Source organism: Pavona decussata, unplaced genomic scaffold (genome assembly GCF_977016875.1).
Source record: "Pavona decussata unplaced genomic scaffold, jaPavDecu1.1 SCAFFOLD_335, whole genome shotgun sequence".
NCBI lineage: Eukaryota > Metazoa > Cnidaria > Anthozoa > Scleractinia > Agariciidae > Pavona > Pavona decussata.
The window spans coordinates 67,572-95,000 of record NW_028145723.1 but is presented as its reverse complement, the minus strand read 5'-3'; the positions used below and the strand labels follow the sequence as shown (position 1 = coordinate 95,000).

General features: G+C 38.6%; 1 protein-coding gene across 3 annotated transcripts in view; it reads right to left on the bottom strand.

The window, feature by feature from the left end:
* LOC146453369 (uncharacterized) overlaps window positions 1-27,429 on the bottom strand; it is a 75,222-nt gene that overhangs the window by 22,562 nt on the left and 25,231 nt on the right. Inside the window, exons 2-6 of one of the 3 annotated variants that reach the window (XM_085096702.1) lie at window positions 26,777-27,151; window positions 24,796-25,030; window positions 20,640-20,972; window positions 14,076-15,454; window positions 11,913-12,615 (exon numbers count right to left, since the gene is read on the bottom strand). In XM_085096702.1, coding sequence (XP_084952828.1) covers window positions 12,409-12,615; window positions 14,076-15,454; window positions 20,640-20,972; window positions 24,796-25,030; window positions 26,777-27,151 — 2,529 coding nt within the window. In that variant the 3' untranslated portion in view covers window positions 11,913-12,408. Of the gene's footprint in view, window positions 1-11,912; window positions 12,616-14,075; window positions 15,455-20,639; window positions 20,973-24,795; window positions 25,031-26,776; window positions 27,152-27,429 lie in introns of those variants that run through there. The other 2 variants (XM_085096703.1, XM_085096704.1) reach the window with 2 other exon arrangements.

The window sequence follows — 27,429 nt, the reverse complement described above, 5'->3', positions numbered from 1 at the left end:
TACTGTCTGGCCGAGCGCTCGCGAAAAGAAAGGCGAAAACACTTTTTTTCTCCAGCTATCGGAAAAGCTACGTTGCAAAGAACCCTTCAGTACTAAGTAATTTGCCAGTTGGTAATTGTTAATGGGCGATGGGGTTTGCTTTTTTTGCTTAATTATCTCACAAAAACAGGCAAATATGACAAGACTTTCCTTGCGAGGCCGAGCGGCTGACGCCAGCTTCAAGGCAAAATAGTCCAAACATTCTGTATCTAAACATCAAAATTCTAGTGGCAATGCACAAGTTTTTTTCTCACAGGTTTGGAATACATAAGGCGGGTTCAATTACTCACTGGACTAGTACTTAAGTTTAATTCAACTTCAACTCTTTCATAATCTTACTAATGTAAATCAACTGAAACACAGCATTTATCGTCTCCTTGCTCATTTGTTTTGTGGATCATAAGTTTATTTCTATGACAAGATGTCTCCGTATTGGAGATCTAGAGAAAGCTGAAGATATTGTGAATATGTTTGGGCAGAAAACTGAGTCAGGAGTACACGATTTGGTGTGAAATTTCGAGAAATTTCTCGCAAAAAGTAATTATCAGTTCAAAAGAAAGTCCGTTTCCTCGGGCGTCCGCATATTTTGCAAGCTTTTTTTCAAAATTCTAGGTTGCTCAGCAAAAGTCTTCTTTACAAAGGTTAAATGGCATGGGTAAATTAACATAAACTCCTTTGAATCATCATTTTGTATCTATCAATTATTTTAATAATAGTAGAGGCAAATTTTATAACTTCAGGTCAAGTTTCAGCAATAAACACAAACTTATAATTTTCACTGTTTTTCACTCGGCGAAACAAACGCACTGATCATTTTTACAGTTGAATATAACCTACTAATCTCAACTGGAACGTTTTCACTAAGATTTGACCTCGTCCCGAGCCAAATGTCAGTTTCACCAGTACTTTGTATAATTAATAAGATGTAATTTTCTGGCGCGGACAATCTCAGCTTTTCCGATCAGCGCCAGTACACGTAACTCTTCACTGCAATAATTTCAGCATAATTAATAGGTTGAAAATAAATGAACACTTACCTATATCGAGAAAAGAAGATTAAAAATCTATTCAGCAAGAAAACAAACCCCATCCGGAGCCTGGCTGGAAAAAAAAGTCGTTTGATGCAATAAAATCACCAGCGCCATTTTCGAAACTGGACAAAATCCCGCGCTTCACAGGAAGTGACGTCATGATGGCCCGTATCATCCCCACGAGTTGACCTCTCCCTCCTGCTTCCGGTTTCTGATTAGCCCAGAGGAGCCCAGAGCTCGTGGACGTGTGGCCACCGCTGGCCTAAAACGTGCGCGGGCTCTGGGGACGAGTTGGTCACTTTCGCGTGTACCATTGCAGTTATGTCCTCCGTTGCAGACATGTCCTCTGACGTCATGTGATATGATGGGCCAATCACATAATGTGATCTATCTTGGCCCACGCGAATAAAGACTGGTAAAGAGACTCCGTTGCAGTTCGGTCTTCGAGCAAAATTGGTTATTCGACGGGGTGAGGGTAAGTGGCAAATATATTTGACTTGATTTGAAAGCGACGTAACTGAGCGGCTTACATCGATCGACTTCGTTTAAAAATCGAAAGCAACAGTATGTGCGTTGGTGTTCAGTTTCCATAAGCCTCTAAAGTCTTGTTCATCGGCTATCCTCGTAAATAAGAGGATAAATCAGAGAAGGAAATGCTAACATTGAGCTTACGATCTAACTGACAAGAGGTCACAAGAAGGAGAACGCTTCTTTCCCGACAAACGGGAGAGCTTCAAACTCAACGATTCTCCTTGATCTTCGTATCATAGCATTCCAATTTTCTCTAGAAACCTAGTGCACCCAAATTAAAAAGCAAAATTGCTGTGACTTAGAGCGCAATATGTTCGGCAAAGTTCTGAAGTTTTATTACAATAGTACCGTTTCAATTGTTCAGTTGTGTCCTCAGTCTATATACATTTTTGGGACATCAGTTGTCCGGTTTTCAGTACCATTTATTTGTCGCAAACAAACACTCAGGGAGCCCAAAGGAGAAGCGCGACACAAATCTCAGTACTCACGTCTGTGTCATGTTTTTAATCTACCGTCGCCTTACTTCTGTTACTTTAAAACTAACTAGCGGAATTTGCAGATTTATGTCTTTTTGTCTTCACTGAGAGCGTTTTTTTTAAGTCGTTTTATACGAAAGTCATAAAGCGCTTTGTGATGTTTTATCTGACAATTACCACAGTGCGCTTTGTGGTTTTGTATGTGAAGCCATAAAGTGCTTTGTGGTCAGTTTTAGGGCATTCAACAATGAAAACTGGGTGTTTCCTTGACACCTACAAGCATATCACACGATCTTGTGAACATTATATGATTTTTCCAATTTTATCACCAGAGAGCGCTTTGTGGACTAAAGAAGGTGCCACAGAGCGCTTTGTGGCCTAATCAAAACGCCACAAAGTGCTCTGTGGCGCGGTTATTACAACCGGAGATACTAGTGAATATGGGGTCTCCGCGGATAAGCCTAGAAAGGCTTGTGAGCTTTCCAGCTCAATATCATGACTTTTGTTAACCCTTTAAGCCCCGATAGTGCCATATGGCACAAGATGCAATTACATGCTCAATATTCAGTCAATTTGTGTGAAATTTGCACAACTAAAAGATCTTGGAAAGATCTGCATATGGAAGGCATAATATCATGCCCCACTCCTATACAAGACTTGATTTACCACCCCTGCAACTTTTGGAACTTTTTATCTTTGTACTTTTTAGGCCAAGTTAATATCTGACAACAACCAATGCACTGAGAGCTGCAAATTAAGCTACAGTTTAGGGACATACCCAATCTGTACAAGGAACAGGAAAATTTTAAACATTTTTATTTTTTCATTTTGGGTACCTGTCAATTCAATCTGTGACCTCCTCCATTTCTTTTGGTGTGATTTATAGCATACCCCAGAAAACACCTTTCAAATGGTATATCACATGTGGTCTCCTGGTTTATAGTTACCGATTTAGAAAAATTTGGCATTTCCCTCGGGGCTTAAAGGGTTAAGAAATACTAATGTAACGATACCTGTCAGTGATTTTGGGCAATAAATAAAGTTGAAAAGTTAAGTTGAAAGTGCGTTGCTTTGTGGCACCTAGTGAGTCCAATTCAGACTGAGTAGTTCGGAACACTTGAAACCGCACTGAGAAAGGAGCTCAGCAATTGGCAGCACGATGAACTATCAGTCAATTATTTCATTTTTTTTTATCCATTATAATCCAGTTTTTCAAGTGATTTCAAATCAGTTAAATCACTGCCACCCAGCGCAAGTTTTATTTTTTATTTTAGAGGGAGGTGAAGGGGAGTGGAAATAACAGGCTCTTCTACAGCACCGGCCGATTTCTTTGACCCTCGAGCAAAGTTGTTTTACGATGACGTACTTTTTGGTAATTCGGTTCTCATCAGAACAGCAATCTGTTGTTATCTGATTGACTTCTTAACAATGTGCGATAGGCCCTTCATCAGTACAGATATCATCCTGTTATTTGTTTGTACGTTTTGTATTTGCTGCTGCTTCCCAGTCGTAAATGATTATACTTTGTCGGGAAAAATGGTCTACTATCGGAGCACGAATTAAGTTCTCATGATGATTTGCCATACCTTGTAATCAAATGATCGAAAATCATGTATTTACTGGTAAAATAGCCTCACTCAACGCGTGAAGAATGACACTGAGCTTAACCAATCAGGGAGATCCAGTTTCTTAGGATCAAAGCCGTCGTAATACCTGGGCGCTGAAAGCCCCGGGAAAATAAAAACAAGATGGGCTATTTACATCATCCAAAAAACCTCAACTTCGTGAATCAAAACAATATCGAGAAGCAAAAGGACTCGAATGACAAATGAAAGGGCCCAGTAGTTTACGCCATAAATGAGTGAAGGTGTACACGCTCTCCCCTTTTTCCCCTAGTCATACTTTTCCCCACACGTTAACTTTTCCTCCCCCTCCTTCACTCTCTGATCACTCGGAATACTGTGGCTTCTAGGCGGAACCCTTAGCACATTGTACAAGCCACAACTTGTCTAGTAAAACGCAGAGAAAATGGTACTACAAATCCTCTGTGTTATAGACAGCACTGAATTCTGGTAGCCAAGATATATTTGGGCAACAAAAATTCTAAAACCGTCTCTGTTCACAAACGACTAACAGGTTCCATTAAATTGCGTTCAGCGCCCCTTACAAAGTTTTGTCCGCGCGCCGGTGTCTACCAACAGCGTTGGTCAATAGGGTTGCTTATGACGATCAATAGAAGTCTTTCCTCTCCGGCTTCAATTAATGAAAAAGTGTGTTCAGCATTGAAGCCAGCTGGAACATCATGAAAGTTGATATATTCACAGATAGAAAGGAAAATCGTACCTCAATCGAATTTTACAACTCATTACTCGAACGTTTAGCGGGTTAAAGAGGCCTCATCAAAGCAAAACCGGTCGCTGATTTTCGTTAGCATTACGAGCAAGAATGGAAAACTACTAAGAGCCTTCATAAATAGTTCTTTCCGCAAGCCAATATTTTTCCTTTTGCAAATCTACTGTTCAGCTAACTCAACGGGACAAATAACATATGGTCGATGGCTGGTGAGATCCGTCAAGAATTTGTGCCAGTGAGATGATCTTTTCATGTTCCCTGACTCATCAATAGCACAAAATCTTGAGCCCCTCCTAGACATGATATGACTGTCTATCTCCAAAACCTTTCAACTCTCTGTTTATTCTGTTATCTATGACATGAGCAACATTTATCTGTGTACCAAGCGCTGCAAAACAAGCTACAAATAAGTGCATGGGTAAAGATGACGACTTCTTAGGTTTTAAGCAAATTTATTCCAAAGCTACGACTTTATTCAATTTTGATGTGTTCATTTGTTTGTTTGTTTTAAAATCTCGTAAAAAAATGGCTCTCTTGATACTGATTGATACTGATAGAATTTACGAATCGCTTAAAGTTTTAAAAGTGTAAATGGTTTACAAGCAGCGATTCTCTCAGAATGGTATGATAGATTGACTTCAACTTGATTCTGGCCGTTCAATGTGAGTTTCTTTGATTCAACAAACTTTTTGCACAAAGTTCCATTATTTTCAACATGTCATTCATAATCTGCCTTTTCGTCTTCTTATGTACAATCCTGGACAAAAGTGTTGACACAATTTACCAAAACTAACGCTTTCGAACTAACCATGGTATTTTGTATTTGAATGAAAACACCCTTTTCATCTGTAGTCACCCCCTCCCCCCCCCCAAACAATGTTGCAAAACGCTTCCTGCATGTTTATTTGTTTCCAACATTGAAAAGGGGGGAAGGGGAAGCTACCTTTCACTAGGGGAGAAGGAGAATTTAAACCTAGGGATAAAGGTTGGTAATTTTTTATGTGTCAACAACTTTTGTCCCTGATTGTAGAACACAGAGCATTAGAGATACCATTTTCTCTCCGTTTTACTAGACAAGTTGTGGCTGTAAAATCTGCTAAGGGTTTCGCCTAGAAGCCACAGTTTTCCAAGTAATCAGAGAGTGAAGGAGGGGGAGGAAAAGTTAACGTGTGGGGAAAAGTATGACTAGGGGAAAAAGGGGAGAGCGTGTACACCTTCACTCATCTATGGTGTAAACTACTGGGCCCTTTCATTTGTCATTCGATTTCTTTTGTTTTTCGACATTGTTTTGAATTACGAGGTTGAGGTTTTTTGGGTGATGTAAATAACCCATCTTATTTTTATTTTTCGGGGCTTTCAGTGCCCAGCTATTACGACGGTCCTAAGAAACTGGATCTCCCTGATTGGTTAAGCTCGGTGTCATTCTTCACGCGTTGAGTGAGGCTATTTTACCAGTAAATATGTGATTTTCGATCATTTGTGTGCGCCGTGTTAGGCTATTTTTCTTCCTTTGATTACAAGGTAGGGCAAATCATCATGGAAACTTAATTCGTGCTCCCGATAGCGGACCATTTTTCCCGACAAAGTATAATCATTTATGACTGGGAAGCTGCAGCAAATAAAAAACGTGCAAACAAATAACAGGATGATATCTGTACTAATGAAGGGACCATCGCACATTGTTAAGAAGTCAATCAGGGAACAACAGATTGCTTTTCTGATGAGAATCGAATTACCAAAAGGTACGCCATCGTAAAACAACTTTGCTCGAGGGTCAAAGAAATCGGCCGGTGCTGTAAAAGAGCCTTTCATTCCCACTCCCCTTCACCTCCCTCCAAAATAAAAAATGAAAATTGCGCTAGGTCGCAGTGATTTATCTGATTTGAAATCGCTTGAAAAACTAGATTATAATGGATTAAAAAAAGAACATGAAATAATTGACTGGTAGTTCACCGTGCTGCCAGTTGCTGAGCTCCTTTCTGCGGTTTCAAGTGTCCCGAATTACTCAGTCACTAGGTGCCACAAAGCAACGCACTTTCACCTTAACTTTTCAACTTTGTTTGTTTCCCAAAATCACTAACAGGTATCGTTACATTAGTATTTCTTAACAAAAGTCACGATATTGAGCTGGAAAGCTCACAAGCTTTTCTAGGCTTATCCGCGGAGACCCCCTATTCACTAGTATCTCCGGGTGTAATAACCGCGCCACAGAGCGGTTTGTAGTGTTTTGATTAGGCCACAAAGCGCTCTGTGGCACCTTATTTAGTCCACAAAGCGCTCTCTGGTGATAAAAATGGAAAAATCATGTAATGTTCACAAGATCGAGTGATATGCTTGTAGGTTTCAATGAAATACCCAGTTTTCATTGTTGAAAATGCCCTAAAACTGACCACAAAGCGCTTTATGGCTTCGCATACAAAACCACAAAGCGCACTGTGGTAATTGTCAGATAAAACACCACAAAGCGCTTTATGACTTTCGCATAAACGACTAAAAAACGCTCTCAGTGAAGACAAAAAGACATAAATCTGCAAATTCCGCTAGTCAGTTTTAAAGTAAGGCGACGGTAGATTAAAACATGAGACAGTACTGAGATTTATGTTGCGCTTCTCCTTTGGGCTCCTGTTTGTTTGCGATAAATAAATGGTACTGAAAACCGGATAACTGATGTCCCAAAAATGTATATCGAGTGAGGACTCAACTAAACAATTGGAAAGGTACTATTGTAATAAAACTTCAGAACGTTGCCGAACATATTGCGCTCTAAGTCACAGCAATTTTGCTTTCTAAAGAAAATTTGGAATGCTATGATACGAAGATCAAGGAGAATCGTTGACTTTGAAGCTCTCCCGTTTGTCGGGAAAGAAGCGTTCTCCTTCTTGTCGGTTAGGTCGTAAGCCGGCAATGCTAGCATTTCCTTCTCTGATTTATCCTCTTCTTTACGCAGATAGTATGAACAAGACTTTAGAGGCTTATGGAAACTCCGGGTGGAAACTGAACACCAACGCACATACCGTTGCTTTCGATTTTTAAACGAAGTCGATCGATGTAAGCCACTCAGTTACGTCGCTTTCAAATCAAGTCAAATATATTTCCCACTTACCCTCACCCCGTCGAATAACCAATGTTGCTAGACGACCGAACTGCAAAGGAGTCTCTTTACCAGTCTTAATTCGCGTGGGCCAAGATAGATCGCATTATGTGATTGGCCCATCATATCATATTACGTCAGAGGACATGTCTGCAACGGAGGACAACTGCAATGGTACATACGCCACCGAAACGAATTGACCGTGAGGGCCGAGGAGAAAATCGTACAGAGACAAGCAGGCAAATGACAAATGGTGTCCCTTACTCAAGTCAGGCGCAGATCCAGAGTGGTTTACACCGTTTTACGGAAAACAATCAGATTCTTAACAACAAATGGCTATTTTTAGCATAAAAGAAAATTTCCAGGTTTAATTATGGAAAACGCCTGTCAGAGTGACTTGAAAACCCAGAAAATGGCACTTACCAGAAATTGTGATTAAAAGTTTCGCGCCCGGGGAAGAATGTTCCCAAATCCCCCTAAAAGCTCGCGCTTTTATAAAATCGACGCTCGCATCATCAGAAAACGGTCACAATTTTCCTGGTTCCGCGCTTGCACGTCGTGCGGTGGTGGATGATGTTGGCAAAAGTAAGTTAAAGTTGAAGTAACATCTGGTAGGTATACATGCACTGGCTGACAAAGGAACCTAGGTAAAAAAAAAAAAAAAAAATACAGGATGTAAAGAAAAAATAAACAACGGGCTTTGCTGTGATAGTTTTCGCAAGCGCTTAGGGTCGTTTAAGAATCGTTAAGAATCACGCAAAACCAACATTTTTCAATGAGCTTTTATTGCTTCGCTCATAATTAAAGAACGCTAACTAATCAAAAGCTAATCAGCAAGGAACACGAGCTTGAGTATTGATTGAAAGTCATTTCAAAGCTACGAATGTATATAGCTAAGTAAATAGCTTTAAAAGAACAGTATTACTACTAGAAGTCCTTTAACACAAATTCGAAAATCGCTGAGCGAGCACTTCTAATCCAGTTAAGGGCAATCTCGTTGGTTGGTTGGTCGTCAGGATAGACTCTGGATAATTCGAAAAAAAAAAAACAAATAGATTTATTGATTGGCTGCCTCGTAACAGCTTGCATTGTTTTACCGTCGTAAATCCTACGGTAATAAAATTCCAGTACCCCAGACTCTCTCCAGGCGCCCACCCGCTGACCAAAAAGCCTGAGGACTCTGGGTATGAGATTGAGTTAAGAGTAGTCCATCTTTTTCTACTGCGCATACGTTGTGCGCATCTCGGGATGGTCCGAGAACTGTGCCTTCTAATTCAGAGATATTTTTGCGCGGATTATGATAACGTGGGAAAATAAGATCTTAGCAAGAGCTGTTGAAGTTCAAGAAGAAAATTGGAGGCATTTTTAAAATTTGTTTTGGATTTCAATAGCCCTTGCTAAGATCTTCTTTTCTCGCACAGTCACAAACCCCGCAAGATTACCTTTGTATTAGGAGGCTCGTGCACCGTATTTAAAAAGCTACCGAGCGACAAATTGCCCATCACTTTTTACAGTCAAAGCACTAAATTAAGTACTGCTTATTTTCAACCACCTCTCCTGCTGACTCCCAAGCTCAACGACAGGCTCGATACATCTTAAAATGTAAAAAGCAATGATAAACACAATGGTTATAGCCAATTGGACCAATAAAAAGCTACGCCCCTACATCAAGGACACACAACGACTCTTAGTGAAATATCTTTTCTATTAGGATCAGGCAACAACTAAAACCGTGAAAACCGTAGTTTTATTACTAAAATTGCAGTCCATATTATGAGGAAATGAATTCTTAGGTATTCAGAGAAATATAGATTCTTGGGTATTCAGAGAAATATAAGTTCTTATGTATTCGGTGGAGATTGGGTATTTTTAGACACTGAGAGGGTATCAAAACAGGACAGTCAAGTTTCCTCTTTGAAACGAGTTTCGAAGAAAGAGTAGTGCAGATCGACGTACGTGTGCTAACGAAGATTTCTCACCAGAATGCTGTAAGCGTATTTTCTCGTTGTGTGTCCCTGCTATATTCAGCCGTTTCTTTTTCCTCTCAGTAATTTTTCTAGATATTGGAATTGCTATACATTTACAATTTAAAAAGATATTTCACATTTTAAAATGACTGTGAAAAGTCTCCGAAGATCTTGGACCGGATATCCTCAGCACATTTTGTTTTCTTTAAAAACAAGAAATCCTCGTAAAACAGATAAGCAAAAATAAATGGTATATATAAAACACACTATAATACGCACTGTATAAAAATAGAATATATACAATAATGGTTAAACTATCTATTGTAATTATATGTAAATACCTGTGATTTGTTCCCCTGAAATTCTAATATAAAGCAGCTATCTAATCTAACCTATAACAAAATAATCTATTTAATAAACACTCAACCCTATCTTTCCTTTTCGTCAAAAATATCTGGGTGTTGAATACAGAATTAATGAAAATATGTTTGCAACGACACAGAAAATGATGCAATTTATTTACCTGTTCATAATAAACCATGCGGACATCGATTATGCATAAAAATCCTAATTGGTTATTTTAGTTTTGGATACAAAAAAAAAAAAAAAGAAAACATTAACATATCTGTAATTGTCATGGCACTTTTTGGGGATTTTTTTTACGCAGTCATGGATATTAAGTAAACCTCGAAAAGAGAGGTCATACACGCAACTTTGATCTTACCATAGCAAAAGCCAATGCTTTGCTTCAGGAAAATGGCCAAGTGTGACCACAGCTACTGTGGCGCTAAAATGACATTTTTCTTTTCACGTTATTACATACATTCAACTTTATTTTAAAACGCTGGCCACAAGCATCTGAAAGCTTGTTTCCATGTGAGGCGTTTACAAATGAACAAAGCACATAGGTACAAATACATATTACAAATAACTGTGAACACATTTAAATTACAGCACATTAAATTGCACCACAAAAAAATAGACTACACCAAAACAATTACATCACATTACATCACAAAGACTAGTTTTGAGAATAGCGTAGCCCTGCTAACGATGGGTAGGTTGTCTCCCGCGGAATTCGCCGAACGATTTGGCAAGTTTAGCCTCCTTTTTCAAATTGTTTCAGAGCATAGCACCACTATAACAAAAACCGCCTTAAAGAAAATTTGTTTTAGGCTTTGCAAGTACTAAGTTTATCTTACTGTTCCTAAGTTCGTACTTTTTTCTCACAATCAGTGACTTTCAGGAACAGGTTTCTCAGCTAAGGAGCATATGGCAGTTTACTGATCACAAGTCTTCAAAAACACTATCATATGGGTACTACAAATCTCACATAAAAATGACACAGCTTTTTTTTAAAACATTGATTATGTCATTATTAAACTCGTTGTCCACCTGATACAAACATTTAGTGTGACGCAGCTGTAGCACACCAGTGGATAGAAAAAAGGTGTTGAAGAGTATTTACTGAGTAGTGTTCAGCCGATCAGAACTTAAGCTAGAATACTATTATTATTAAAAAACGTAAAATCGCTTGAGTAAACAGAAAACAAGCTCTTAAGAATTTTGGATAGCAAAGTAAAAATTTAAAAACTCTTGCATCTGTACAAAGTTCATTTCTTTGCTGACAATTTGTTTATTGCTCTTTGTGAAAAGCCGACTGTTATCCCATAAGTATTTAAGACATTGGAGGAACCGTTGACAATGTCCTTGGCTTCACTTTTGCGGTCTAGGAATTCCTTGTAGAACAAAAGGCGCTTCACAATCGGTTGATTCAGCTCGCGCCTCCGGACGCTTAGTTTGCAGTCTGGATCTTCACTATCTTTCTATTCTCCTCAGTTGCTATTGTTGTTGTTGTTGATGATTCTACTAGGTAAATTACTTTAGTCTAGCTCAGTAATTGTCATTGAATACAACTTGTTTTGAAATGTCCCACCTCTTATATCAGGCACACAATAACTTTGAAAAAGGCTACTGAGGAATTAAATTCACGGTAACAGAAGGTAAGTACGGAAGTGATAAAAAAAAAGTAGAAAAAAAAAGAAAGTTAAAAAAAAGTAAGTTAGGTGTCTGGCTAGCCAGCTAACTAAGGAAGCAAGCTTGCTAGCAAGAAGGCAAGGAGGCAAGTAAACCGATGTACGTTCAAAAACAAGTTAAGGTGACAAGAAAAACCTATGTAATTTTCGTCCAGGCCCTAACAAACAGAGAAGAGAAGGTAAAATCGAAAAGAAATAAAATAGAAGATAGAAAAATGGTAGGTTCACTGATTATAAAACTCGCAACCTAAAATTTCAGAATATTTTTAGAAAAAAACTACCTATACGAACTACACAAATTACTAAAATCTGTTCAAATACTATTCTAACTCATTTTAGTCAATTGCACGCTACTCATCTTTTAATTGGTTTGGGTACGACTACAACTTGTTTTGCCGGAATGCCCTAAATCTAAAACCATTGCAGAATAATGAAAAATACTACAAAATAGAAATACGGTCATTGATAAAAAGAACCAGTTCCTAGCGTAAATTAAACTGCTAAAAACTATTTATAAAACATATTTCTCCTAAAACTATTTACACGAGCTACATTAACGACTAAAAGCTACCCAAGGAAGCTATTCTACCTCCATTTTGTCAGCTTTGGTCTACCACATTATTTTCAAACACTTTGGCTACAATTGCCTTTTAATGTCCTAAATCTGTATCAGATAAACATTCTTAGACGTACAAGAAAACTACTTGAAAATAATTAAACATACTAGACATATCCATAGCCTATAAAAGTTGCTACCTAAAAGCTACAGTTTTTACATGAATAAGAATTACAAACTACTAAAAACTATCAAATATTTTTTCTATTAACTATTCACATAAAGTCGGAAAGAGAGATTAAAGAGACTTACATGCCATTTCATATTAATTATAATGTTTCAGTAAACTGCTCCAGTTCTTGAATAATCTCTTCCATATTTGGTCTCTCCGCAGGATCTGTCTGCAGGCACCTCCGTACCAGGCCTCTAAGCACACGGTTCGTCACCATTAAGAGTTGCTCTTCACGCCTTTCAGGATCTGGCATTTCCCCGATGCACATTTCACAGAGAAGGACACCAAAGCTGTAAACATCAACCTATAAAAACAAAGAATAACCTTATTATAAGTATTGAACTATTAATACATCTGTGGTCAATTTCTAAAAAAAAAATATGAACTTTTGCCTCATAACAATGATACTTGTCAGTGAAAGGAAGTAAAAGCGTTGTGCCGTAAAAATCACGAGGCTGTCAAATGCCGCGGGGAAGACTAATACCCAGGGCCTCAGGAAGGAAAATGAGGAAAATGCCCCCACTAATGCCCGGGGGTATTGACGCTGATGGAATAGCACATTTCGGAATAGACCCTTCTCGGCAACAGATTTGAATGAGTTAAAATTGAACTGAATGTAAAACAGATACCAGCACTGGAAAGGCTAGGGAACCTTTACTTTAGTAACCTTGCAAAGGTTCAGCATATTACGTGTTATATCAGCTTAGGAAATGTAAGATGAGATTTGACAAATTTACAGAAGTTTGTATGACTGGGGGTATACGTCATACAAACGTCTGTAAATTTTTTATTTTTTTTTACTTACATTTTTTCAGCTGATATTACACCTGATATGCTGAATCTTTGCAGGGTTACTAAAGTAACAGTGCTTATTCTAGTGCTGGTATACGTTTTTAATTTTTATCTTATGTGAATTTTCGGCCGCCATTTTGAAGAAGAGGCTATTGCTTTGAACCTCATTACGAAAGCGAGCCTTAGTGCAAAGCTTTTGATGTGAAAATTAGTTTTGCTTGCATATGAATGAAAACTGATTTTCATAATAAAAATTACGCACGAAGCCTCGCTTTCATAATGAGCTTCAAAGCAACTGGAAAAAGGGCCTAATACATGTAACTAATGTGCCGGTCTAAAGGCTTTAAAACATACAACAACAAAATCTACGAAACTTGAAATCACAAGAACGGCTTCTGTTGCGAAATAAAAGAGGTTTTGACTTCTCACTGGGCGGAAAAATCAATTAGTGTTGAGCTCTTCTCAGATGCTTAGTACGCATTGGCTTATGAAACCGTGTCGGAGATTTCTGATATGTTACTTCAAAACAAAGTACACGCGATTTGAAGTTTATACATTCAAAACTAAAGCAATTTCTGTAAATCTCCGACCTGGTTTATGAGGCCAATGCCTGCTACAGATCTTACAACCACAAAATGTTTCGTAGAGTTTAATGGTTATTGGTTATGCGTGTAATTCACGTTTATAAGGCAGGGTCGATTTGCACTTAACGTCTTGTAGTGCGTTTAATTTTTGTTTTATCCAAACTTTAAAATAATATATAGGTTTGGGTAATTTGCTCTAAAACTGAGCGCGACAAGGTCAAAAAGATTTAGTGTTAAATAGAGTTACCTACATAAGATTTGGCCTAATCTGCGACCACTCGGACTAAACAAATCTTGGAGCACTGCAACCATTCTCCAACAATCTTCAAGAATCTCAAAGAACCACTTAATAGTTCAGTGCATTTTTAACTGAATAAAGTGTACTGACCATGGCTGTCTGACTTGAAGAAAGTGCTTCAGGCGCGCTATAAATTGGAGCTCCAGGAGCCACTGTCATAGTCTGCTGAATGAAATTAGCAGTGCCATAATCTGAAACTTTAGCTCTCCACTGGTCACCCTGTCGCCATAGCAACACATTAGCACTACTGACATCACGGTGAATAATAGGAGAGGGCCTCTTTTGGTGAAGGTAGTTCAGTGCTCGGGCTACATCCAGAGAAATGACAGTGATTTCTGTTTCAGAGAGTTCACGCTGCTCTAACAACGCTCGTAAACTTCTTTCCATGAGCTCGGTGACAAACAAAGGGCTTCCCTCGTCATTTGTTGCTCCAATGAATTGCAACAAGCAAGGATGGCGGCATCTTGAAGCAATGTTCATTTCTCTCTCAAACAAGCGTCTGTTATGACGAGACAAAATTAACTCATGAATCTGTTTCACCGCTATACTACAGCCGCAGTATGTTCCCTCGTTAACGCTTCCCCAACTTCCCCTCCCAAGGCACTTGTCTGTCAATTGAATTTCGTGGCGGGAAATGACCCAGTCACATGTTTCTTGTTGACGCTGTTGGTTCAATGTTTGCCGAGCTGCTGTAAGACTCAACTCAAGTTCATTCACCTCGTGTTCTTTTGCTCCCAGCTGTCTCTCTAAGGTGGAAACGCGTTGCTGTATGTTAGCCACTTCTTCATCTTTTTCTCTAATTTGCCCTTCACAGTTTGCAAGCCGCTCCTCCATCTCTGCCCGTTCTCTAAGTGAATTTTCTTGTTGTTTTTCTTTTTCTCTCAGCTGCTCATGTAAGCTGGCCTCTCTCAAGTCTCTCTCTCGTAATTGTTCTTGGCAATTTGTCAGCCGCTCCTCCATCTCTGCCCGTTCTCTTTGTGAGTTTTCTTGTTGTTGTTCTCTTTCTCTCAGCTGCTCACGTAGGCTGGCCTCTCTCAAGTCTCTCTCTTGCAATTGTTCTTCGCAATTTGTCAGCCGCTCCTCCATCTCTGCCCGTTCTCTTTGTGAGTTTTCTTGTTGTTGTTCTTTTTCTCTCAGCTGCTCATGTAAGCTGGCCTCTCTCAAGCCTTGCTCTTGCAGTTGTCCTTGGCAATTTGTCAGCCGCTGTTCCATCTCTGTCAGTTGTCTTTGTGAGTTTTCTTGTTGTTGTTTTTTTTCTCTCAGCTGCTCAAGTAAACTTGCCTCTCTCAAGTCTCTCTCCCGCAACTGTTCTTGCCAATTTCCCAATTTTCTTTGTACGATATCTGTTTGTTGTTCTGTCTGGCTTAGCTGTGGGATTAAGTTGGCTTCACATTCTTCTTTTTCTCGCCATTGTTCTTGTAAAGAATGCAGCGCTGGTTGTCTTTCCCCATCATTGCTTGGTAAGGTTTCTGAGCAATTGAAAATATGAACTCAGTTTCAGTGAGGTATTTCCTTCTTTGTCAAAAGTTACTAATCTAAATTGGCTTTAAAAGGAACAAAAGCTATTTAAAAAAAACAACAACTCATAAAAATCTGGACGTTCTATTTTTAGGAAAAAGTTGGTGAACAGATCATCCAAGCCATGAGACTCTTACATTTGAAGAATTTTACATGAGAATATAACAAAACAATCAATATTGTGCGTTTTTGAATACATGAAGAGGAGAATAACCAAAAAAAAGAAAGGAAAAATCATTCTACTTGTCAACTGACCCATGCTATGATGCTGACAAGAAGGGCCAAGAATAACTGTGTCACAACATAGATTTTCTTGTTTAAAAAGTAAACAAGAACACTTTGATGGGTCTTAAGCGCACTAGTCCTTAGACCAAAAAAAAAAAAACCGGACATTCAAATTATTTTATTTTAATGAAGAAATTTCCCAATCTAATACAAGAAAATAAGTTGTTGAATTATCCTCGTCAGATAATTGATACTGGGAGTTGCTAGAAAGCTGAATGGAGTACTTTTTTTGACGGAACAACAAAGTTTTATACCGAAAAATGTGGGAAGCGGTTAAGAGCCATCTTAAATTCTTAAACTTTGCAAAACGTTGTACCTGAACATGCAAATCATAGCTCTTTAATAAAAAAGGGATTTCACCGAGCTCGTTTTTAGTTAAAACCATTTAGGCTAAAATGATTACAACTAATCCTGGATTAATAACAACTTTTCTTTACCACTAGCTCAACATTAGAGATAAAAAAACTATCTTGATGAGCGAGCAGAAAACCTCGGTTAACTTTAAATCGTTAATCGCCTTTCGAACAACCGGGCCCAGGTGTTTTAACAGGTTATATTGTTGCCGTGGTAACCTATTATGTCAAGAAAACGTCCAAAACTTTTTCATCAATAATTAGGCATTTGTTCGATGGAAGTGTTAATCTGTTTAAGTATAACTAATGAACAAATATTCTTGTTGGCTGCTCCGAAGCCCTCCTTATTTCTATCTGGTAACTTAGTGTCTCTAATATGCTATTTTATTACTTAGGCGGAGCCCAAGTTATAAAATAGGATTTCTTCGTAAGCCTCAAATGGCAAAGAGGGGTCTACTGCGCGTGCGCTACATTTTTGCCGAGTCTGCATGTATTCATCATAAGCCGCCATTACGGGACAAGAAACCAGGACTTAAAATCAACACAACGAATAACGTATTCTTAAAAGAAAACAGCTAGTATGTGTGTTGTCTGCTAACTCCTTCCATTGAACGAAACTAAGGGGCAACTTTCCTCTCAGGACGGATAATTTCCAAAAGTTCGACTTCGATTAACCTCCCTCGGAGACGCTCTTTTGGCTCTTCTCGATATATCCCCCTTCGGTGTCAAACGTAATCGATAAGATCAGGCCGTAAACACTGAATTTACATACAGCCGAGTAAAGCCATTCATTTCTCTGGCCGAAATATAAAAAGAAAACGTTCAATTAACTTTAAAGATTCAAGACCATTTCGTGGGTGAAAGGCTTAGCGTAAAGTAGAATACTAAAACTAAAGCTTCGAAAATAAATTTCATTCGGGGTCCAGTGTGAGCGATAAGATCTATTCACCAGAACAAATGTAAACACTGAAAGTTTGCTAATACAGAGCGACAATCAACACTTGACGAACTAATTTCTTTATTTACGTTCACTTGGATAAAACCGAAATGTGATCCTCCACGGGAAAACAGGGAAAAAAGTGAACGCAGGGGCACGCCAAATTGACACGCTAAACTATAGGCAGTGAGTGAAATGATACGCCGGCATCTGAGCAGTGTGTCAGCAGAATGCACGGCTAATTAATTTTTTCTTTTGTTCTTTTTATCGCACGATAAAAACAAAGGTGCATGTTGGATCGAACAATGAAGTGTGTCAAGCACAGCACCGGGTGAAATGGCACGCCAGCGAGTAAAATGGGACGCAAGTGACCAACATGACACGGTAGCCGTGTCTAAGATTTTGAATTTCAATTCAATTTACTGTTCTCTCGTCTTGTCAAACAATCGCAAACTTGGGGAGCTCTTTTCAATCGAGTACGAAACCAAAATTATTCAATTCATCTTTATTAGACGTTCTTTAACGCGACACAAACTTACGAGGACTACGAGAAAATGTCAGATGACTCGTGTGCCTATTTCAGCAAACATAAAACGCAAAAATGAAAACTTTCAAAGGAAATTACCCTAAAAATCCGAGTTAATGTTGTGAATGAAATTGTAACAGTAGAATCTGAAAAATTATTTCCTTCGGAGTCGAGTGTTAGCGATAAGATCGATTCATTGGAACAAACATAAACGCCGAAAATTTGCATATTCACACCAAAAACAACTAAGTAACGCTAAACGCCTTTTTATTTGGGTGTCAGTAAAACGCGGGGTCGGGGTCGGGGTCGGGGTCTCTCTTTTTTTTTTTTTTTTTCAACATCACAGGTCATTTGTGGGTCAAATAAGGATTCAAGCCGATATAAAAAAGTTAAGTCTCTAAAGCTTACTAGCTTAGGATAGGTCATCGGTGACAACACTCGATGCCGTTCCGTATTCTGGCGGACATTGGTTCCTTGAATTGACTAGCTTTTATTCTTCTAAGAAACGAAATGAGGCAAAAAATACAAGGTACGAGACAATATCTTTCCTTGAACTAACAAATTCTTGAACTAAAATGTGCATGATCTTACTATGAACACCCCCACGGTTTTCGACGCCATTTTGACGAGTAGGCAAACAGGCTTGAAATAACAGTGTTTGTATGGAAATCCGATGTCAGATAATTTTCATAAAACATTGCTGCTGAAAAATTCATGAATTGGAAACGTTTGGCATTAGGAAAAGGATTTTAAGAAAAAAAATTGGAGGGATGTAACTGTGCCAGAAAGCGTCCAGTCGTGTTTTGAACTTTCCATACATTTTCCTGTATTTTTTTCCCGCGAACTATTTTAAGTAGCAGTTCATGGCTGGTTCGCTTTACAGACAAATGTATGGAAAGTTCATAGTAAGTTCATGCACATTGTAGTTCACGAATTTGTTAGTTCAAGGAAATATATTGTCTCGTACCTTGTATTTTTTGCCTCATTTCGTTTCTTAGAAGAATAAAAGGTAGTCCATTCACGGAACCAACGTCCCCCAGAATACGGAACTGCATCGAGTGTTGTCACCGATGACCTATCCTAAGCTAGTAAGCTTTAGAGACTTAACTTTTTTATATTGGCTTTAATCCTTATTTGACCCACAAATGACCTGTGATGTTGGAAATAAAAAAAAAATAATAAAAAAAATAATAATAAAAATAATAAAAAAAGAGACCACGACCCCGACCCCGGCCCCGGCCCCGACCAAGCGTTTTACTGACACCCATTTGAAATACTTCATTCTTTGATTTTTGACATTTTGCGGACGTGCGCTGTTACCAGTGAAAAAGCTGGAACATCTGTCATAGAAAGCCCAGAAAAAAAAAGGGTATCAGGGTGGAAAGGTATTCGCACAAATACCCCTCTGTCGCCAAAGTCCATCATTATCTTAGATGCACCTCATGGTTACAAAATCCGACATGTTTAGTAAGAGAGTAATGTTTTATTTTTTTCACGTGACATTTTCGGTCAAACTACATCACGTTTATCGCAAATATGATGCCTTAGACTCTCGGCAAACCTTTTATCGTTCACCTGTCAACAGACTGAACTAACGTGCATGCTCAGATACTCCTAACACAACGACGCCCAAGTAAACGCTCCCACAGCGTCTTGTTTTGCATATTTATCCAACAGAGCTCTAGAAATGTTTGTTTATGATCTGTAATAAGGCTTAATGGTTACAATATAATTTCGCATAGCGTCCCGTTGTAGTATTTAACCCTAGCTATCGAGACCGGAGAGAGCGGATTCTGCCCACGGCGACCTTGATCCTGAATACCTTTTTTAACATTTGAGCAAACACCATGAAACTTCAGGACTCCTTCAGAAATTTGTCCCGGATGAATTTGATTTCTTAGTATGCACCGACTTGATGTTACCATGGCAACCAATTTTTGACAGGCATTTTTTTCAGAAAGTATAAAATCCTTTTTTTTTTTTTTAAACAAAGAAAAATTACTTTTATTACCATAACGTTAGTGTTTCCTGCTCATATTAACGTCCCTTTCTTAGTTTTGATTACTTTTCGTTCAATTTCGGCGCCTTCCTAAAGTTTTGGGGAAACCCAGAAATCCAGCATGGCCGCCATTAGGCAATCATGATGTAATTTTAAAACACGCCATATGACGTCATAGATTCGCGTTGTGAACCTCAAAGGAAACATCTTTGGACGTTCTATCTATCCTCTAAGTCTCACTGTCATAGCTATAATACTTGCGAGGTTTTGGAGGAAGACAGGGTTGGGGGAGGAGGACGGAATCCGTCCCCCCTCCGGCCCCAGAAAACAGAAAAACCCAGGGCTAGACAAGGGTGAGTAGAGGTACTTCCATGTTCTAGCCTTTCATTATTTTTTAGATAAGCAAGATACTTTTAGTCGCCGCAACAACTATTTCATAAATCTTTGTAATAAATTATAAATTTTTCGCAATACCTTCAACCGTGTACATGCAAAAATTTACATGTAAAGCAAAGTTACAACTCTTTACCATAAATCAGCCTTATTTAAAGAATTTAAAGCCAATTCTCAAACTCGTTAATAATTCATCAAGTGAAAACAAAGCAAATCACTACCGTGACCGTGGTTTGGATATGTGATCCTAATTACCATAAAAATTTTCCCAACTTTAGCCTTGAATTTCTCCAAGAATTATTGATCATTTGAGAAGCCATATCAAACACTCGAAAGTGTGTTTCATCAGATATCTAAACACCTCGAAGTCGTTTAAAAAAACTCGGCTGCGCCTCGTTTTTTCAACCTACTTCTCAGTGTTTGGATATCTGATGAAACACACCTTCTCGTGTTTGATATATTACTTCAAAAACTGATACCCAGTTACCAAAATATCGTGGAATGACGACCTATAATTAAGCAAAGTCTGAGTACCGACACCTGTCTATGTTGCATTGATTAATCTAGTAACCAAAGAACAACTCATCAAGCCTGTGAAGAAAACGGTTAAATTTTGCTCAACCCTTAGAAGTGTTCAACATACCTGATCTGGTGCTTTCATCATCTTTCTTGTCAATGCAGACACCATGAGGAAATTTATTGAATATAGTCAGCTTTTCCGTGGTAAATGGACTGTGTGGAGGCGTGTTTCTGAAATGCTGCTCATCAAAGTTTGATTTGGTTGCACTGTCGGTTCTTTCATCATCAGGCAAGACAACAATCAAGGTGTTTGAACACTTTATCTCGTCCAGTAATCGTTGCTGTTGTTCTATGAATTCAGTGGGATCAGTTTTGCTGCTTTCTCCAGCTGCCTTGATAACACTGGCTGAGTCTTCAACTGAGCTTGTTCTTCTCACCCTTTTTGAAGACAAACCACCTACAATGCAACACACAGCTATTTGATAGGTACATTTTACAAGGCTCTTTAGCAAATCACAGTAACAGCCAGAAAAACGTTATATGTATTTAGCACGATTAAGCAAAATCCGTTGACAATTACGCAAACGTTTTCTAAACAAAATCAATTAATTCCCATCTACAAAGAACTACATAAAAGAAAATGACACCACATTTATTCCACTGCGCATATGGCACATATCGACATTCCAATTCAGGATGTTTGTCCCATGAACCTACTTTAATGGCCTAAACTCCTACGAGTCAGGAGTACCTGATTGGGCCGCTCAACTAAATACCCGCTCTGCAGGCTGGAATAGAGCTGGCATGGAACTGAATACATTAGACAGTCAACTGGCATGTCTAGTTTGCTGAGATTTTTTAATAAAACGCTGGTTCTAGCTGGGTAAAAATGCCTCGTTTGTTTTTCCTGCCTGTCAGGACCCCTGTCAGGCAGTAAAAAATCGTATTTTACTTTTCGCTCTAACACCGTCTTTTCCAATGAAAATTGAAGGCAAATAGCGCACCAGGAAAAAACGGCGGCTCCACTGTTTTCAGTCTTGTGTTGTTCTTTCTATATCTATATCACGATGTGTATGTCAGCTGTCAATATAAACGCGGTAATACAGAACTATTTCATATTATAACAATTATATATAACAAAAAAGTAGAGGTCCTAGAATTGTTCCTTGTGGAACACCGTGACAATAATTTCGGGGTCTACTTACAACAATTTATATCACAGATTTGAGTTCGATTATCTAAGTAAGAAGCAAACCACGACCAGACCGACGTATTCCATATATAATATCGCAATTTACGTTCACGTTGTAAAAAGACAACAGCGTTGACAAAACCACGATCAATTTTTAAAAGCCCAGTTATCAGTAGCCTCATTTAGTGCCGTAACCGTGGAGTGTAGAGAGCGGAAACATGCAAGATTGATGGCGCGTAAGGCCCGGTTCAGACGCCGAACTTTTCATGAGCCAAACCTAATACTTCGAATTAAGTACATGAAAACCTCGGCGTCTGAATCAGTTGAGAACGGGTGTTACAATTTGAAACGGCTCAGCCGTTCTTCCCACCTGGCTCAGCCGGGAATTTCGGCTTTGGAACGGCTTTGGACGTCTAACTTTTCATGAGCCGAATCTAATGCATAAATTATTATAACGTATTTCAAATAAAAAAAAATTTAAAAATTAAAAAATAAAGAAAAAAACGCTAACATTTTGATTGGTTTTGCTTCAAGTAAATTAAGTTCGGCGTCTGAATAAAAAGGCGAGATTTTCGTGATTTGGGCCGACCTTAATTTGAATTAAGTAAGGCTCATGAAAAGTTCGGCGTCTGAACTGGGCCTAAGGAGACAATTTTTAGTTAGATATTTATATATCTGGTCCTAAATTATGCGCTCAAAAACTTTGACCACCACTGGAATTACTTATATTGGTCGTTAGTTTGCCGGCTCAGTACGGTTCCCGGAGTTTTTATACAGTGGGGTAACTCTAGCAGATTTCTATTCATTAGGGAAGATACCGGTTATCAAGGATTGATTGAATATTACGGTGAGAGATTCAGCGAGTAAGTCAGGGCATTCCCTCGATAATTTCACTGAAATATTATCTAAACCAGTTGCCTTTGACCGGCAGAGTTTTGATAGGAGTGAGAAAACACGTGTAGATGTTGTTTTTTCAAGCATGAAATCTTTATCAGTTTCACTAAGAAACTCTTCGAAGGAGTTGTCAACCTCAATTTCATGTCTGCTGAGGTTAGGCCCAATTTCTGTAAGAAAGGAGTTTAACATTTCTGCCACATCTGTTTGGTTTTCTGATTTTTGTCCATTGTATTCTATCTCATTTTAAATGTTTCCTTTAGAAGCATTTCAAAAACTCATTAATACTTCATAAGCCCATTAACCTATCAAATGGTCGATAAAACAACACGTGCAGTGGTGTTATATCCGATAAAACCTCCCCCTTTTTAGTATGCGGTGTTTGTTTTTCTTGTATGCTAATTTCCAACGTTCACAAAAGCATCACTGTTATGAACTCTCTTGACACACGCTTTTCCAGGAATGTTTTTGAAGCCGTTCAAAAAACTCGCAGCACGTGTTTTCTTTCGGGTCTAAAACCACGAGGCGCAAATCCCGATAAAACAATGCTTGTCGTGTTTTAAACGTTACATAAGTTAAAAAATTGCAATAAGTTTGCAAAATTTGCTTCTGTTACTTTACAAAAGCGGTTAGTATTGACCAATTTCAAACTTCTTGGTATAGTTTGATAGCCAGCTCTATAAGCTTTAATTTGATATAGGGGATTAGGTCTCTACAGTTTAAACTGGACGCGCTACATCGCTTGGACGCGAGACACCTCTAAAGGTATATGGTAACCTTAACACATCACAGTGATGGGCGATGCGCTAACTTTAGCAAGATTGAAAGCATCTTCCGATGTTATAAAACGCGACAGAAGCCGTCGTTTGAACGCAAAAAGGAATTCACATGATTCCGGAATGAGTTTCATTCCGGAACTGATGAGTTCATTCCATCTCCCTATATTTCTCTGCATCTGTTTACATGTTGCAGACACGAAATTGTGGCCTCGCACAAGTCATTCCGGAATGAGTTCATTCCGGTTTACAATCCGAATGAAATTTTCGTTCTGGTATGACATTTCATTCTGGTATCATGTAAAGTGAAAACGAACTTCGTTCCGAGATGAAAAATCGCCTGGGGCGAGTAGCGCATGCGTATCTTTTTCAAGATAGCGGATATGAAAGTAATGAAAGATTCAGTTTGTAGATGGAAATGGGACGCAACGAAAACAGAAAAATTGCTGGACGTTTTCATTAGCTATAAAAGGCAAAAGTGTGGAGAAGGAGTGGAATGGAAGCCAGAGTTTGGACTCAGCGCCAACATACGTGATTGTCTTTTCTGTCTGGACCAAAGAAGCAAACCTGTGGTCAAGTTATTCGAAATCGTAGCAGCTATCCCATTAATATGCACAAGAATCTTTCGTGCGAAACTCGCGCCATCTTTGTTTACTGATGCGCGGAAACTTAAACCACGTGGGCCAGAGTCGGTCGATTTTCACATGTCAATGCGACACGAACTTCATTCTGGAACGAAACTCATTCCGGAATGAGTTTCATTCCGGAATCATGTGAATAGCCCCTCAGGTGTGTATTACTTGTTTAATTGTTTATACATAATGCATTCCCGCAATGCGGCATGGCGCCCACCAATCCTTGTAGCGTAGTTTGATGAGAGTACCGCTTTATGGTTACCACTATCACTTCTGCATTCACGAGTTGGCTCACAGGAGCCTTTGATCTGAGATTCTATACCCAGGACGAAAACTTGGACACAATATTGCAGTTTTCCCGTCGCGAAAATCGTATACGGTTAATAATGTATTGAAAAACGTGCCCATTGAGTCAAAGCTATGAATCTAATTATGATAATACGCTATATTTTGGTCCGCGCAACAGTCCAGGGAAAAGAGATTTTATTCTGGATTGTTTGCCAAAAAGGCCGTTTCTGAAACAACGACCTCTTAAACGTAAATTTTAAGAGTTTTTGAAATGTGGAAGACGTTCGTACCTCAAGATTTCAAGCAAACTTGTAATTTGTAATAACCAGAAGACAGAATGTATTGACTAAACTATTAACAATGTACAGAAGTATTTCGCGTTCGAACATGCTCATTATTTAAATAAATGCACCCATAATGACAGCAGGGATCCTACGCGTAACCTAACGGATCAAAACTATTTTTTTTTATAAATGAAGTTTAAAGGTAGATTACCTGATGAGCAAGCACCATAACTTAATGATTTCGATAGAAGTTCATCCTTGCGGATTTGTTCATCAACATTCTCAACTCCCTCAGATGTCCTTGTACTTTTAGCATTAACAGGGTTCTCATCAAAGTTTTCCTCTGGTATAACAGCTTTAATGGGTACAAAGAGTGCAAAACCTATTTTACAAACAAAAACTTGTCTACCATGAAGCTTGCCAGAGCCACGTCCATCCCTTGTATCCTGTTTAACAAATACACGTAAACACACAATGTAAGCCTACACTGTACTGCACATGCATATGCAACTTTATTTGACTCTTTGGAAGGCGGTAGGTAGAACTGATCTAACACAGACACTGAAGGTGTCCACATACTGCAGAAATTGGCCTGTTTTTAAAATTGCAAAATAAACTGGTCAACTTTCAGACAGAAGCACAGCAATTCTTTCGCTCAGGCTTCTTTAAAGAGGATTCACACTTTTCATATACAGTACAGCTCAAAAGTAGTTACCATTTGCGTCTCGTTCCGCGCAATACGCGAAATCGCATCGCACGAGATTCACTGAAGCGGAAATTATGGCATAATTTACGAGCGATATATTCACAGATCTCGTGAAATCCTTGTCACGGTAGGCTCAGCTTTCTGCAATAAGCCAACATGGACATCGACATGCAAATTATCAAGTTACCTCCATAAATTGTTGGACACCGTCCCCTGAGCTCCATCAACAACTTTATCTTGCCAAATTCATTGGGATTCTTCAACCAGGTATTGGTATTTTAAACCTTTTTTCTGTCATTTCTATACTAAAAGTAATCAACTATAGGGGTGCGTTCAACCCCTTGCATTATGCAAATTAAACAATGGTGAACCCCCTTCCAATTCAATTTGACATAATTCGTTTAAGCTTTATTGTAATATTATTTTTATGCAGGTTTCTTTATTGGTAGAATCCTCATCTTTACAGAATAGACCAGAATACTTGAACTTGTCTTCCGAAATTAATACCCGCCGTTCAACCAAAGCGCTAAGGTAGTTTGTGAGACACCCGCTTTGAATAAAAAGAAATCCAGTGTAGCCACCACGCAATTTCCTCAGCAAACTGAAATGCTGAGTATTGCTTGTGTGCAAAAATGCATACAAAAGTTAACACGCAGAGAAAAATGTAAATTTTGAGTATTACGGAGAATTATTTTCCGCTTTCCCTCTAAAGCTCCCAGTTTACATCGGTTAACAATAACACGCGGCCTGCCGCCTTCATAAGAGTCTGATAAGGTTGCGTTTCGGTGGACGGCAATCAAAGAAAAACCAGCAAAATTATTTTGAATTCTGACCAGAATTCAAGGCAACCCGGCAAGAAACTGAGAATTTTACCCACTAAGAGTAAGAAAAGCTTCATTTAAATTGATTTCCGGGTTGTAGTTGTAGGCATGCTAAGATAGAACCTGCAACATGAGCTGGTCCCGAACAGAAAAATAACACTGGTCCCCTAATTGACGAGGCTTCAGCGTAGGTCTCGGTTGAAGCGGTGTCTACAAAGACGACAATTCTAAGTTACATACAATATTGTATTCTAACAACTACTGCATGTACATGTAGAAAGAGAACAGATTCCTAATTAAAGGAAAAGATACAATACGCAGAATATGTAAAACTTGGGGAAAGGAAGGAGGGAGACATACATGGCGAAGCATGCTTGAATGACATTGCCAAGTAGGAGATAACATGTGGTTATTTTTTACCAAAAACAACAAACAAAAATACCAAAGCTCAAGACTGCCGCAGCAACACAATAAATACAAAATAATTTAATTATACTAATCAACTTACCAGTTGCAAGAAAACAATTGTCCCCATTTTGCCATTACGGTTTGTATCTTAGACAGTGTAACTTACAATTCCCCTTAAGGGGTAATTCTTTTTTTATAATGTCATGTACGCTTCATTATTTTAGTGCTGTACGTTTGTTTAAATCTTTTTCACTTACCAGTTCTAAGCCAACGATTGTCCGCTTTTTTCCATTCCAATCAAAATCCTTCCCTATATAACGTACACATCCCCTCACAGGGCGATTGTTTTCTAAGAATGTCACCGCCCTTTGATCAATTTTAAGCAGCTTCTCAGTGTCACCCTGAACAAAATTTTCTTCATTCCTCCCTTTCAAGAATGAAGGGATACCAGTCTCCTTTATTCGAGATGCAATATTCCTTGAATGACTTTCTGCCCTTTTTGAAGATTTTGAAATGGGATTGCCTCGTGGTGTTAGTTTATCAAGTCCAACAAACACGCCAGAGTCTGCTGGACAAGTAAAATAATGCTTGTTTCGAAAAGTTCCATCTGTTGTCCCTTGACCTGGATTTTCCTACAAAAAAGAGAAAGAAAACATTGAAGACTTAATTTAGCTTTATATTTCCTTACTATAGTACATGTACATGGCCTTAGAATTTTTTTTAATGATTAACTGATGAACTGACTGACTGACTGACTCACGAAAATACACATCCATATTAGTACCTACAGAATAAATCAAATTAATTACTGCTATACACACTGTATTTAAAATACTGTGTACTGTCTGGAAGAGTAATATCCAGACAGCATGGTGAAATGTTTTGACTGAAAATTTTGTGAGATGTTTTA